Source organism: Microtus oregoni, unplaced genomic scaffold (assembly GCF_018167655.1).
Source record: "Microtus oregoni isolate MIOR12 unplaced genomic scaffold, Mior012 000025F_ref0000491, whole genome shotgun sequence".
NCBI classification, from domain to species: Eukaryota; Metazoa; Chordata; class Mammalia; order Rodentia; family Cricetidae; genus Microtus; species Microtus oregoni.
This window is the reverse complement of record NW_024543084.1, coordinates 31,148,883-31,164,471: the sequence shown is the minus strand read 5'-3', so window position 1 is coordinate 31,164,471 and position 15,589 is coordinate 31,148,883. Positions and strand designations below refer to the sequence as shown.

Genomic DNA, 15,589 nt, shown 5'->3' with positions numbered 1-15,589 from the left:
GTGTGTGTGATGCTGTGTGTGATGGCATGTGTGTGTGATGGCATGTGTGTGATGGCATGCATGTGTGATGCTGTGTGTAATGGCATGTGTGTGTGATGGCATGTGTGATGGCATGTGTGTGTGATGGCATGTGTGTGTGATGGCATGTGTGTGTGATGGAATGTGTGTGATGGCATGCATGTGTGACGGCATGCGTGTGTGATGCTGTGTGTGATGGCATGCGTGTGTGACGGCATGTGTGTGATGACATGTGTGTGATGGCATGTGTGTGTGATGGCATGCGTGTGTGACAGCATGTGTGTGTGATGCTGTGTGTGATGGCATGTGTGTGTGATGGCATGTGTGTGATGGCATGCATGTGTGATGCTGTGTGTGATGGCATGTGTGTGTGATGGCGTGTGTGTGATGGCGTGTGTGTGATGGCATGCATGTGTGATGCTGTGTGTGATGGCATGTGTGTGTGATGGCGTGTGTGTGATGGCATGCATGTGTGATGGCATGCATGTGTGATGCTGTGTGTGATGGCATGCGTGTGTGATGGCATGTGTGTGATGGCATGTGTGTGATGGCATGTGTGTGATGGCATGCGTGTGTGATGGCATGTGTGTGTGACAGCACGTGTGTGCGATAGCATGCATGGACATGTACCAGTGTTGCGGTGTCAGGTGTTTTGCCATCATTTCTCACTTTACTCAGTGTTGGTGATCAGCCTAGAGCTTTGCTCACAATTGGCAAGCTCTCTACTAACTGAGCTCCATCCTCAGTCCTTAAAAAAGCAGTTTCCTGGGGCCTGGAGCAACGGCTCAGAGGTAAAGAGGCTGATCTTCCAGAGGCCCTGAGTTTTTTAATTCCCAGCAACTACCTGGTGGCTCACAACTATCTGTAATAAGATCTGGTGCCCTCTTCTGGCATGCAGGCAAACATTCAGGCAGAATACTATATACTATATATATATATATATATATGAATTAAAAATAATAATAAAACAATACATTTTAAAAGAAAGTAGTTTTCTTGAGCCAGTAAGATGGCTCAGCAGGTAGAGGAGCTGTTGCCAAGCCTGACAGCCTTGCTTTGATTCCTAGGCCCCACGTGGTAGAAGGAAGGAAGGAGGCTTTTGGAAGTTGTCCTCTGAGCTCCCCAGACTACCACCACAAAGAGAAACCTGTCCACACCCAATAAACACATAAATATAATATTAAGGAACTCATTTTCTTTTTAATATATGTAAGAAGAATAATGTGCAATAAAGTCACTCCCGTGTACATGTCATTAAAACAGCATCGAAATTGTCTGGGTATATGAAAGGGACGGTAAAGGGAGAGAAAGAGGAGAATACATGTGCAAATAAAGTCAATACATGTAATGTACATGTATGAAAATATAGTGACTGTACATGATGTACATATGTGTAAATATAGTCAAGGTACACGATGTGTTTGTATGCAAATATCTTTATGAACCCCATCACCATGTATAATGAATATTATGACAATAAAATAACACGTAGAGAAAGGTGGGAGATTGTTATACGGACAGGCTCGTGTGCTTCGACACTGTCTGTTGCCATTTATATTACTTTCTTGTCAAAGAAAATGCAGGAAGAACAGTCTCGAGTGCCTAACAGCCATCCAAGGAACGTTGCGACAACTCCTGCTTGCATAGTTACGCCCAGCTGCCGCACTACTGCCATGCCGAGGTTGTTTTAGGGTGGTCCGGCATCTCAGCTTTAACTCTTCTTCCAGTAGAACCAACGAAATTAGAATTTTCTATACAGGAGAAACAAACACAGTATAGTAAGAACAGCTATTCCACACATCAATTTACCTATGCTGAAGTTTTACTTATTTTTCTAACTTATTCTTAATTCTTATTTGTGTTTTATGTGGGTGCTTTACCAGCATGTATGTCTGTGCACATGTGTGTAGTACCTACGGAGGCCAGAGCAGGGCATTACATCCTCTGGGAGTGAGGTTACAGGTGGTTCTGTGCCAACTTGGTCCTCGCGAGAGCAACCAGTTCTCTTAACTCCTGCACCATCTCCCTAGCCTCTACCAATGTTAATTTAGCAAGCACTAATCAAAGTTTATTCAACAAGGGAGAAGGTGAAAAAGCAGAAGGTGAGGGAGGGTGATCCCCAGAGCAGAGGGTGGACTGGGTCGATGCTAAGGCCTCACATTTAAATTTTCTTCTGCTCCTCTTCCCTTTTCTTCTTCTGAGTCATGAGTAAGGTATTGTGACCCACACCTTAATCCCAGTAGGGATTTATAACGCAGGACACCCAGGTACCCTGATTGCCAAGAAGGCAATGTTGGACCAGGAGTCCTCTTCCCTAATTTACCTTCTGACTTCTGCCTCTCATGCCAAGCACACTCTTTCTCACCCCTCACTGCCTCCAGCAAGAGGCTGCTCATTTCATCCCATGGTTGTCCCCACAGACCCTGAGAACTCTGGGTACGGTGGTGAACACTTATACCCAGCACTGAGAAGTAGGGACTGGAGGATTGCGGGGGCTTCTGTCAGCCGGTCTAACCCAACTGATGACCTGCAAGCCAGCAAGCACCCATCTCAGTATCTCAAAGGAGTTTCAGTGCTCCCGAAGATGACACTCAAGGGTGTTCTCCAGCCTCCACACGCACATGTAGGAATGTACTTGTGCACGCACATATGCAAACACAAACATACACATCATACGTATACACACATCACACATACGCAAACACAAACATACACATCACACGTATACATACACATCACACATACGCAAACACAAACATACACATCACACGTATACATACACATCACACATACGCAAACACAAACATACACATCATACGTATACACACATCACACATACGCAAACACAAACATACACATCACACGTATACACACATCACACATACGCAAACACAAACATACACATCATACGTATACATATACATCGCACATATGCAAACACAAACATACACATCATATGTATACACACATCACACATACGCAAACACAAACATACACATCACACGTATACATACACACTCATTTTTAATTCTTTGTTTTGTTTTTCAAGACAGGGTTTCTCTGTGTGTTTCTTTTTGAACTCACAGAGATCTGCCTACCTCTGCCTCCCTGAGTGCTGGGATTAAAGGTATGTGCCACCACTGCCCAGCTACTTAAATTTTTTTTAAAGCCTAATCAAGATACAGTAGTGATGTGGCTGGCATTGTAACATCTTTTATCTCCCACTCTGGAGGCCAAAGCAGGCAGATTTCTGTGAGCTGGAGGCCAGTGTGGTCCAAATAGCGAACTCTAGGACAGCCAGGGTTATCAATGTAGAGAGACCCTGTCTCAATAGCAAGAAGAAGGGAGAAAAGACAGGCAGGCAGACAGGCAGGCAGGAAGGTAGGTAGCAGGCAGGAGGCAGGCAGCAGGCAGGAGGCAGGCAGCAGGCAGGAGGCAGGAGGCAGGCAGCAGGCAGGAGGCAGGAGGCAGGCAGCAGGCAGGAGGCAGGAGGCAGGCAGCAGGCAGGAGGCAGGAGGCAGGCAGGAGGCAGGAGGCAGGCAGGAGGCAGGAGGCAGGAGGCAGGCAGCAGGCAGGAGGCAGGCAGGAGGCAGGAGGCAGGCAGCAGGCAGGAGGCAGGAGGCAGGCAGCAGGCAGGAGGCAGGAGGCAGGCAGGAGGCAGGCAGCAGGCAGCAGGCAGCAGGCAGGAGGCAGGCAGCAGGCAGGAGGCAGGCAGCAGGCAGGAGGCAGGCAGCAGGCAGGCGGCAGGCAGCAGGCAGGCAGCAGGCAGGAGGCAGGCAGCAGGGAGGCAGCAGGCAGGAGGCAGCAGGCAGGCAGGCCTTGTGAAAATGCGACTGCTTCTCCCTCAGCACTTTATCGTTGCTTATTTTTCAGCACAGTTCCATTGTCTCTTCAAAAGTATGAAGTTACACTACTAAGAACATTTCTTAATTTAATAATCTTAATATGCTTTAACAATCTCAATTATTTCTTTTAATGTTTTAGAGGTAGATTTGTTTTGTTCTGTTTTGTTTTTATCATCCAAAACAATTATTTACTGCAAACCAACGGAAAATTATCAGAATAAAAATTTTAATTTTTTAAAAATTACTTTGTGTATGTGTGTGTGTGTGTGTGTGTGTGTGTGTATGAGAGAGAGAGAGAGAGAGAGAGAGAGAGAGAGAGAGAGAGATATCAAGTGTCTGGTGTCTGGAGAGGCCGGAGGACTTCAGATTCCCTGAAGCTTGAGCTCACGTGATGCTGAGGCTGGGTGAGAAACTGAGGTCTGGCAACAACATTGACTGCTCTCAGCCCTGAGCAGCCGATTCTCCAGTTCCTAAAAATGTTAATTTTGAACATTTTATTCACTAGACAAAAGTGGTCTCTCGGTATCTTTTGTTTTTAAAAACGTTACATTTCTCTTCTATTTGGAAATTATAGTGGACATGTGCACAGGTGGGGAGGTCAGGGGAGTCTGTTCTCTCCGTCCACCACGTGGGTCCCGGGATTGAGCTCTGGCCAGCAGGGCTGGCAGCACAGGCCTTTACCCGCTGAGCCATCTCCAGGGCAAGAAGTGTACAGATACACTCTAGCGTGCAAGGCAAAAAGCCCCTGCTCAGGGACCAGAGGGCCAGAGAAAATGAGGAGGCGTTTTGTTCTGGTGTCTGGGAAGGGGGTTTTGCGTTTGTTTATTTTAGACTGACTGAGTCTTCCTATTTCAGTAGGTAGCCTAGGCTGACCTGAAACTCTAGGTCTGCAGCTCTCAAAGTCAATCTGGCCTTTTTTTTTTTTTTTAAAGGTTTTTGGGACAGGGTTTCTCTACAGTCAGGCTGTCTTGGAAGTCACTATGTAGATCAGGCTGTCCTAAAAGTCACAGAGATCTAACTGCCTCTGCTTCTGAGTGCTGCGATTAAAAACATGCAAAACAATTCCTGTCTTGCTTGCTTGCTTCTCTACTAGATATATCTTTTGTAGCCCAGGCTTTCCTTGAATTCCTCATGTACCTAAAGTTGGCTTTGAATTATGGATCTCCATGTCTCTACCTCCCAAATTTAGGATTACAGGCCTACGGCACAGCCATACTCAACAGGAAGGGATTTTTATAGACCAGTCAGTTAACTAAATTCTTCAGTGAAATCAAAGTAAAAGCTTGGTGCGGCACACTTGGAACCTCTAATGCAGCCACGCTGAATGCAGAGGTGGGCCAGATACAAGTTCTAGTCAGCCTGACCTGGCGAGTTCCAGGCCAACCAGAGCTACGCAAGAAGACGCTGAAACAAATTCAAAGCAACACAACAAAGAAACATGAGACTGAAACTCGCCAGGTTCATTTAGAAAGAAAGATGACTGACGGCCAGGTAAAAACCTTTCATTTTTTTCTGTTTGGGACACATACGTAGAAGCCAGAGGACGACCTGAAGGAATCTGTTTCCTCCTTCCACCTGGCAGGTCTTACCCACCCACTGAGCATCTCACCGGCCCGGTGAGAACCATTTCATTTACAGGGAATTGAACAGAGTAGAGGAGGCTGTCAAAGAATGAACCGGAAAGGATGGCGGCTGACCAGTCATGGGACGCTGAGAGCACGGAAGCCAACAGTGTTTCAGGATGACGGCTGACCAGTCATGGGACGCTGAGAGCACAGAAGAGTGCCAACGGTGTTTCAGGATGCAGGCTTGTTAGCATGTAAGCCTCCACGCTCACATCCAGCCCGAAGAAAGAGAATAGAGGCTGACAAAGGGAGAGGCACCCACAGCAAGATGTTTTCCATGGCACCAAAGAGAGGGTAAGGCTGAGCAGGATGCAGGGAACTGGGTGGGATTAAAGGTCATCTGATGGCTTTTTTTTTTGTGAGATAAGATGTAAAACTAGATCCAAAAAATGCAAGGATTGGAAATTTAAAGGGAGAGGGGTGAGGGGGAGGGGAGTTAGAAGCAGTTCTTGTTTGTGGGCGAAGCTGCAGCTGGATCAGGGAAACAACAGCTTGCCAAACACAACAGATCAGAGATGAACTTAAGTGTTTCGACCTGACTTTGTGGAATTCTCCAGCTGCGGTAACATTCCACACGTTTGTGCCCAGTACTAACACAGCTCACCTGTTTTCAATGGGTGACTAATTAAAAAATGACCAAGACACGTAAGAGTTGGATACAGTGCTGCAGAGAACCTGAGCCTGAGGCAGGAGCATCGCCAGAACCCAGGAGCTCAAGGTCAGCTGAGCAAGAAAAGAAACAGAAGGAGCAGTGGGTGAATGCGCGTAAACCCTGGCTCTTGCGGACTGAAGTACTGAGAAGCTAGAGACAGGAAAATCACAAGTTCATGGCCATCCTCAGTTCTATAGGAGATACTACCGCCCCCCCCCCCACATTCACATACCTCAGAGCAAAATGAGAAACCAGGAGTGGTGGTTCAAGCCTGAATACCTGCTACACTGTGAGTTTAAGGCATGCTGGGTCTACAGAGTAAGACTGGAGAGCTAAGTAGGCGAGGGAGCCTGTCTTGTAAAGAGCGCTCATTATTTGCTTTAATGATAGATATTTTGTGCATACATAAGCTCTATGTATATACAAACACAAAAGAGTGGCATGTATATTATAAATATGCATTATAGTTTGCTATCTATATAAATCTGTTGTCTGGCAAGAAGTTTTATTCCAACTATAAATTAGGTGTGTTAAGGATTTTCTCTGAGCACAAAGACTGGACTAACTGTGATATTAGTCATTTTCCAGCTATGTGTAGTGGGACATGCCCATTACCCCAGCCCTCAGGAGGCAGAGGCAGGTGGATTTCTGTGAGCTGAAGGTCAGCCTGGTCTACACAGCGAGTGCCAGGCCTCCCAGGGCTACGTCTTGAGACCCTGTTTCAAACAACAACAGAAGAGTCTTGTTTTCTGCGTTCAGCTCCCTCCTAACCAGTGTGGAGATGCTGCAGATCTTAAAGTGCCCACAGGAACCGGAACCGGAACCAGAGCCGGAACCGGAACCCCTGTGGGAGCTCTCAGGCTGTTATGTTAAGAACAAGTTTGTACCCCCTGATTAAAGTGCCAAATGTTGCCTTCAAAGGGCTTCTAACTTAATACCAATAAAAACCTAAAGAAGAATGTGATAAATATCTTTAAACAGCTAATAAAATTCTGTGAGATGATGGTGGATCTAGCACTTGAGAGAAGCAGGCAGGAGGATCAGGAGTTCAAAGCCAACCTGAACTACTTGAAACCTCTCTCTCTCTGAAACCTTGGTTTTAAAAGAATAGTAATAAGGGCCTGGAGAGATGGCTCAGTGGCTAAGAGCATTGGCTGTTCTTCCAGATTCAACTCCAGCACCCACACCCTCACAGACAACATCCAGGCCAATCACCAATGCACATAAAAAAAAAATTTAAAAAACAACAAAATCAGAGGCTGGAGAAATGATTCGGCTATCAGGACATGTGCTGCTCTTTCCAAAGAACTAAGTTCGGTTCCCAGCACCTGCAGCAGGAAGCTCACAATTGCCTTTAGGTTCAGCTGCAGCTCGTGTGAACAAACTCAGCTTTACTCATACTCACTGATGCAAGCGTGCGCGTGAAGACACACACACACACACACACACACACACACACACACAATTACAACTAAAACTTAGAGGCTATAAGGCTGCTTTTCTAGACTGCCCGAGTTCAATCCTTAGCATCCACAGGGCGGCTCACAAACGTCTTTAACTCCAGTCCCCGATCTGATATTACACATGCTCGCATCCTCTGAGCCATCTCTCCAGTCTCCATATGAGACCCCAGTGAATCATGAAAACAAAACAGAATGGTGACGCAGCATTGGTTATCAAGTGCAAGGTCCTGGCTCCTGCAAAGAGGGTGGGAGTGAAGGAAAATGAACTGGACATGTAGCTCAGCTGAATTCTTGCCTCACAGGCTTAGGATCCTGGTTTCCATCCACTCCACGACACCACACGCCCCCGGCACACCTCCCACACAACACACAAAGAAAACTGAAAGTGACAGAGAGGTGTGACCCATTGTTTTCCCCACAGAAATCCTTTAATGTCACTTGCTGCTCTAAGTGATTTAGCCTAGAAGAGGTGTCAGGAAGCGTGGGCTGAGGATGCAGACGGGCAGGGCACAGAATTCCACTGACTGCCTCCTTCCTCATCACTGCTGAATGAGGCTACATGAAGCGTTCTTCCCAGAGAAGCCCTAAGTGTGGAGGAAGAAGTGGCCTCCTAAGGAGAGTTTCTCCATGACGGACAACGGACACAGCAGTTTGGAAGGGATTCTGTGTCAGAGGTGGAGCTGGATTTCAGTTAAAGGCAGAATGGAATGAGGAAGACTGGGACAAATGTGGATGGGGGAAGGGAGCAGCCTGGTCAGGCGAGGCAGAATACCACCATTTGCATTATTGTTATATGTATTTGCACTGTTATCCTGGAAAGGGTCTCACTGTGCAGACCAGGGTGGCCTGGTCCTCTCAGAGATCCATCTGCCTCTGCTTCTTCAGTGTTGGGGTTAATTGAATGCACCCCCACACCTGGCAGAATACCATGCTCATTTGAAGAGAAGAGAGGGCGAAAGCAACTTTTGAGGGTGGATCTCTGGAAACTCAGGCTTCAGATCTTCCTGCCTCCAATGAACGGGTGCTGGGTTATAGATATGGATATAGATACCCCATCTGGTTTAGAAGCATATTTTAAATGCTAAGGGTGATTTATTATTAATTACCCTTACTAAATGCTGAGCAATTTAATATTTATATTTTATATTTATTTTCTTATATTTTTCGTTTATTTTGAGGCAGGGTGTCATGTAGCCCAGGTTGGCCCTGAACTCCTAGCCCAGGTTGGCCCTGAACTCCTTACTTCATTGTCCAGGGCCTGGAATTATTATGGAGGCTACCACAGTTGACTTAGAAGCACATTTTGAATGATAAGATTAATGAGAATTATTTTTTTAATCATTTAATAGATAGGGTTTATGTAGCCCAGGCTAGTCCTGGCCCTCTTACCTTACCTCCTAAATGTTAAGATTAAAGGTGTGTGCCACACAACACTTGGCTGACAAGAAAGCAACTTAAAAATCTTTTCATAGCCACTGTCTCTGAGAAGGGAAAACAGGCTGTAGGGTCGGGTGTGGGTGGGACTTTTTTGCTTGTCTTTGAGAAGTCTGTCTTAACGGTGCGTGTTGTTCCAGAGTGGCTGCTCAGTGAAAACAGAGATAGGGCGATAGGAGGAAGTCAGTGGAATCCTGTGCCCGTCTGCATCCTCGTCAGTAGAATCTTTTGCCCCGCCCGTCTGCATCCTCGTCAGTGGAATCCTGTACCCTGCCCGTCTGCATCCTCGTCAGTGGAATCCTCTGCCCCGTCTGCATCCTCATCAGTGGAATCCTGTGCCCGTCTGCATCCTCGTCAGTAGAATCTTTTGCCCCGCCCGTCTGCATCCTCGTCAGTGGAATCCTGTACCCTGCCCGTCTGCATCCTCGTCAGTGGAATCCTCTGCCCCGTCTGCATCCTCATCAGTGGAATCCTGTGCCCGTCTGCATCCTCGTCAGTGGAATCCTGTGCCCCATCTGCGTCCTCGTCAGTGGAATCCTGTGCCCTGTCTGCATCCTCGTCAGTGGAATCCTGTGCCCCGTCTGCATCCTCATCAGTGGAATCCTGTACCCTGTCTGCATCCTCATCAGTGGAATCCTGTACCCCACCCGTCTGCATCCTCACGTTATCCTCAGCTCACACTTCCTGAAGCCCCTTCTCCTGCCTTCCTGCAGGCTAATCCACTTTAGAGCAGCAAGTGATGTTGGGGGATTTCTGTGGGGAAAACAATATACATCAAGGCCATGTGCTGCACGCAGCACGTTTAACTGAGCCGGTCTTCAAGGCTCGGAGTTGAGCAGAGGGTCAGCGGAGCACAGTAGGAAGTGACAGACAGTGGAATAAAGATGCCGGGCATGCTATTAGCCGAGTTAGGTCTCGCTGCCAAGGGTTGATCTGCAATATTTCTGGGATCAGTTTGTTTACCCTATCAAGCCCTTTGTGTTCTTCCTGGATCCTGAGTCAAATGACCGCAAGTGATTTCATCTAAAGCATGCAGAGAATGTGAAGAAATCAAAGTCTTCCTGTGATAGGGGCTACATGTCCAGAAAGGCAGTCTTTACCCAATAGTCAGCATGTTTTTGTTACAAGATATAAAGGCATTGGGACAGCTTAGGTCCCTGAGAATTGCCCTCAAATCGAAGTTGGGACTTGCGATAGGTACTGGCTGAGCAGGACCTTGGGAGGTTATCTTAATGTTTATCTTACATAGGCTCTTATAATAATTACTGGATTCCAACAGGTGACGTTTGTGTACTTGATGTAGGGCTGGTGTAAACACCCAGAAAATGGATGCTGTAACATGAGCAGGCTATAGAGCCACCAGCCACTTTCAGAAAGGTCCTTGCTATTAGGAGGCTTATATTGCTTTTATTCAAATTTCCCTGGGTTTGTAAACTTGGCTTCCGGGTCAAACTTTCCCTTAACTTTGACAAGTCAAATTGCACTACTTTATCAAGCTTACTTATTTACAACCTTGATTTTTATAGTACGGCCTTTGTGCAGAAAGCCAAGATAAAGGGTGGCTAACTAAGGACTTGTGTTTGCATTTTGGGGGGCATCTTCTTTGTGTATGCAGGGATCCTTTTGCTACTGTGAAAAGGTGAAAAGCGCCCCCTTTGTCTTTGTTATTTATGGAGGAATGCTGGGGGGGGGGGGATCTGCAATTCCTCCAGTCCTAAAGGCATTTTACTGCTGTCTTACAAGGTGAGGCTGATCAACACACACCAAAGGACACTTTAACATATCAAATCCTTCCGCAGCCCATTTCAGTCACCGCTCCTTAGCTTTGGAGAAGCCTCCCACGGTACTCTCCTAGGTTCCTCTACCAGACAGGCCTTCCAGAACTCTGATGGGAAAGAGTACTAATGCGTCACAGATCCCTGCACAGAAACCTTGGCTTTCTGTCTCCTCCTCTGATAAATGTTTATTACTGACTTGCTCTTTCTTCGTTTCCTCTCCGGGGCTTTCACCGGGTTTGAAAAGCATGTATTAAACAATAGACATAGCAACCATTCTTTACACCAGATGAATAGGCCCATAAAAGCTACAGTCTACAGACCAACTGAATAAGCTAATTTAGCAAATGCCTGTGTGCCTTACCCAGCTGGGGGTATCGCTGAGGTAGGTTTTTTTCCCTTAAGACTACTTTAAATGAACCAAAAAGCTAAAGTTAATTACAAATGAGTGTCAAAATATCTTTCTTCCGTACTTCCTTCCTTCCATCCGTCCTTTCTTTCTTTTCTTCTTTCTTTTTGTCTGAAATGATTTAAACTTGGGCAGCATTGGAGACTAATTGAGCTAGTAGTGTTCATGGAGGTGTGCTGGAAAAGCCATTGGCCTTTTGGTGAGTGTGAGAAATGCAACGGGGATGGGCAAAGTTCGACTCGGAACTTATCCTTAAAACTACAACCATCAAGACCAGCTCTGTGAAGAAGGCTGGAAAGCTTTCTTGCTGCTGATGGTATTAAGTTGATTTTACACAATTAAGCTTGAATCATTGCAGCTGCTCTGTCATTGTTAACGGGTTGGGTTAAAATGTCCAAATGCTTCCAAGCCCCCACTGATCTAATAAGAAGCCTGCACTAGGAGCTTCCAGTGTTTCCTAAATACACATTTAAAGATCCTTTTAGGATTGCATTTTCCCAGTGCTAGATTTTCTAAATTGTTAAAATGTTCAAACACACGCAATGAATTAGCCTCATAACCACTCAGACTCAGCAACCATGAGCATCTTCCCGTTGTCTTCCTGAACTACAAGAGCGGTTTCCAGAGGCCACATGCTCTCGTTCTTGCGTGCACAACGTGTCTCTCAAACATTTGCATCACTGTGAATCACGATCTTATTACAGACCAGGACTAAAGGCAGACAGTTGAGGACAGAGCCACCCACCTTAGGGGAAGGGCACGCGGGCATGGAGTGAAACGCATCTCCTCCGGAAGCAGTGGTGTCTGTGTAATTTTCTTTTCCTGGGGAAATTAACTGAAGGAAAGAGAAATAAGAACAATTTTAAAAACACACACACACAAAGATCATGGTATCTGGAGAACACAGATCTGCTCTGTGTTTAAATTAACTGAAGGAAAGAGAAATAAGAACAATTTTAAAAACACACACACACAAAGATCATGGTATCTGGAGAACACAGATCTGCTCTGTGGTTATGTTCATATGAGGTTAAGCTGTAAACAGATTATTGGGGTGCACAGACATAGTGGTAATCCCTGACACCCCGGGTTAGAGGGAAGATCTCTATGGGGACATCCTCCTGGCATAGTTTTTCCACAGCGTCCTTGGACTTCTTAATTAGGAAACTCATGTCCAGGACAGTCTGTGTTTTAGAAAACTAGAAATCAAAATTTTGTATTAGGGATTGAGTAGCAATTGCTACTGGCAGGACAAAAGGACCGGCTACCTTGTAACTTTTTCCTTATGTATGTAAAAGAGTTGACGTGGGGGAGGTGTCTTCATTTGAATAACCTCAACTAATTCAAAGGCAGTATCTGATTTTCAGTCCAGGGCGCACCGAATTCCATCTAGCCAATCAGCTCTGTGGTGACAGCCGTGCATGTGACTATTGTCATCTTTCTGTTGAAACTTGAGGCTGCAGCTTATCAGAAAACTTATAACAGACACTTTGCTTGAAAAAAATGAAGGCATTCTGACCGCACACACCCTTTACGCCTTCTCCTTCCCGAAGTTCGTCGTGATAAAGACGCAGAGGCAGCAGCCAGCGGGCCAGTTCATCAGCTCACATTGTTGCATCCTGATTTTACACAGCACCAACCCAATTCATATTGCCCACCTCCAATCAGCATGCATGCTCTCTTAATTCCCTGATTTGGACCTGCCTTTTACCTAAATCTAGGTTTATTAATAGACCAGCATTCTCAGTTCTTTGTACTTGTAAGGACAGCATACAATACTTTCAAGACTGATTATCTTAGAAAAATTGTAAACTATATATCAATATTTTAAAAGGGAGCTACTTAGAAAAAAATGCCCAAATTGTATCTCCCTCCCCCCGCCCTCCCCATGAGAATAACTAACGTGGTTCAGAAATTCTTAGTTATTTCCCCCAGTACTTTTAATTGCTAGTGCACCTAAATCATTCTCATTATAAATAGGAGGCTTAGAGACCCAGAAGTACAAACAGGCAAACAAACAAGCTCCCCAGGCCAATGGTTTCAAAGACCTACCTGGCTTCTGTTCGGTGATAAAAAGAAGACTCGTTGCAAAGATAAAAAACACCAAAAAATAATGCTGAAATCTCATTTTTTTTTCTCCCTTTTTTCCCCTTACACACAAGTGAACAATAGCTCTCCAAGTAAAGAAGCAGTCTGTAAATACTCTGAGCAGTATCTGTCCAGCTCACCCCGCATCCTACAGCCAGACTTCAGAGGGCTGCCAGCGGCTTTTTTCCAGAGGAGGTTAAGGATCACATCAGACAAGGTTACTGGTGCCCTGGGCTGTGGTCGGAGCTCCCGAGCCTCAAGCCCCTCCTCCGTTCCTCTCTGCTTCTCCCGTCACTCCCCTTTATTTCCATAAGCAAATATTGGTGAAGTGGACCATTCAGGCCTGCAGCAACTTCAGTGGGAAGTCTCCCCCTCGAAAGTTCCAAGGAGAGCAACTCCGAGTCAATCTGTTTATGAAGGAAAATGTAAAACAAGGCACGGCCGGCCTCTTCTCTGCATTTGCATCTGTTTAAACTTTGCATTGCCCATATTGGTCCCACATGCAGAAACCGGTGGAAATGACAGGAAGTTTCTCTTTTGTCCTCTCGCAGAAGGAATGCAGAGCTTTCATTTAAGATTCCCAAATGCTTGGTGCCAACTCTGTGTTGTAGCGTTTTTCTCTTTGCCAAGCCTACTACAAAGTGGTGCCTATTTATATTAAACCTCCAAATGGCTTAATTTGTGTGGGTTTCCATCATCAGAGAGTCCCGGAGTTTAGAGTGTTCAGAAGGAAATCTGCGAAATGTTTATCTTTTTATTTAAGTGCAATTTAAAAAGTAATGGAGATCATTTTCATCTGCAGACATCTAAGAGTTTTCAGAAGTTCAGGCAAGCAGGGCCCAGACACAGAATCAGTCTCTGTTGTAAATGTGTGCGTGGTGGAGTGTCAGGTAACCACAGGCACACAGACCATATTATAGATGGAGAGAATTTCTAGTTCATCTCCAAAGAAACTAAAGGAGTCTAGTTTTGTCTTGCACACATACCAAGAGCTCCTGTTTAAGGGGTTTCTTACCTGTAATAAAAAGCTCTTATACGTGAGAATTATTGGAATTATTTTAAGCCAGAAGGACACGTAGCTCTACTCTGAAATATAAACAGACCCAAGATATTAAATCTAGAGTGCATGTGAGTGGTTGTGAACTCTTATATTTTGTTATATTTGTTATATTTGGTGTCTTTAGAGTCAGGTGGTGGGCACATACAACCTTGGGCTTCTTAAGGTTTGGAATTCATGCGCAATTTGTTTTGATCTTACAAATCAATCTGTAAAATTCCATCTCTGCCTAGTTATGCATTGCAGTTTATACAGAATGTTTTCTAAAACTCTTTAAAACAATTTTTTTAGAAATTATTTAAGGCCCACTTTGTCAGAAGGCAGAGGCAGGCAGATCTCTGTGAGTTCTAAGACAGTCTGGTCTACATACTGAGTTCCAGTACATCCAGGGCTACACAGCAGAGAGACTACATTAATAATAATAATAATAATAATAATAATAATAATAATAATAATAATAATAAAAGGGTATTTAGTATGTATAGGTGTTTTGTCTGCAGGGATGTCTGTGCACCATGTATGTGCAGTGCCCACAGAGGCCAGAAGAGGGCATCAGATCTCCTGGAGCTGGAGTTACCGACAGCAGTGAGCCCTGGAATGAACCCAGGTTCTCTGCTAGAGCAGATCCTGCTCTCAACTGCTGAGCCATCTCTCCAGACTTGTTTTATGTTTTTTGGCTTTGTTTTCTTTTAAGAATTTTTAATCCAGGAGCGGTGGTGATGCATGCCTTTAATCCTAGCATTTGGGATGCAGAGGAAGGTGGATCTCTGAGTTGAAGGCCAGTCAGGTCTAGAGAGTAAGTTCCAGGACAGCCAGGGATATGCAGAAAAACTTTGTCTCAAAAAGCAAAACAACAACAAAACATTCTTTTTTTTTCTTTTTTTTTTAAATATTTATTTATTTATTATGTATACAATATTCTGTGTGTATGTCTGAAGGCCAGAAGAGGGCACCGGACCTCATTACAGATGGTTGTGAGCCACCATGTGGTTGCTGGGAATTGAACTCAGGACCTTTGGAAGAGCAGGCAACGCTCTTAACCTCTGAGCCATCTCTCCAGCCCCCCAAAACATTCTTTGAATGTATGCTGTGTGTATGTTTGCCCAAGGAGGGCAGAAGAGGGCATTTGATAACCAGGAGTTCAAGTTACAGGCAATTGTGAGCCCCAATACTGGTGCTGAGAACCCAGTTCAGGCCTTCTGAAAAAGAAGCAAGGGCTCTTA

General features: G+C 45.3%; 1 protein-coding gene across 1 annotated transcript; it reads right to left on the bottom strand.

Annotated features, from left to right (window-relative positions):
- Window positions 1–1,554: 1,554 nt before the first annotated feature.
- On the bottom strand, window positions 1,555–13,433 carry Apela (apelin receptor early endogenous ligand). Its single transcript, XM_041674134.1, has 3 exons — window positions 13,274–13,433; window positions 11,967–12,056; window positions 1,555–1,769 (listed from the first exon to the last, which is right to left on the bottom strand). The coding sequence occupies exons 1-2, from the start codon at window positions 13,347–13,349 to the stop codon at window positions 11,968–11,970; spliced, it is 165 nt and encodes a 54-aa protein (XP_041530068.1). The 5' UTR covers window positions 13,350–13,433; the 3' UTR covers window positions 1,555–1,769; window position 11,967.
- Window positions 13,434–15,589: the final 2,156 nt, after the last annotated feature.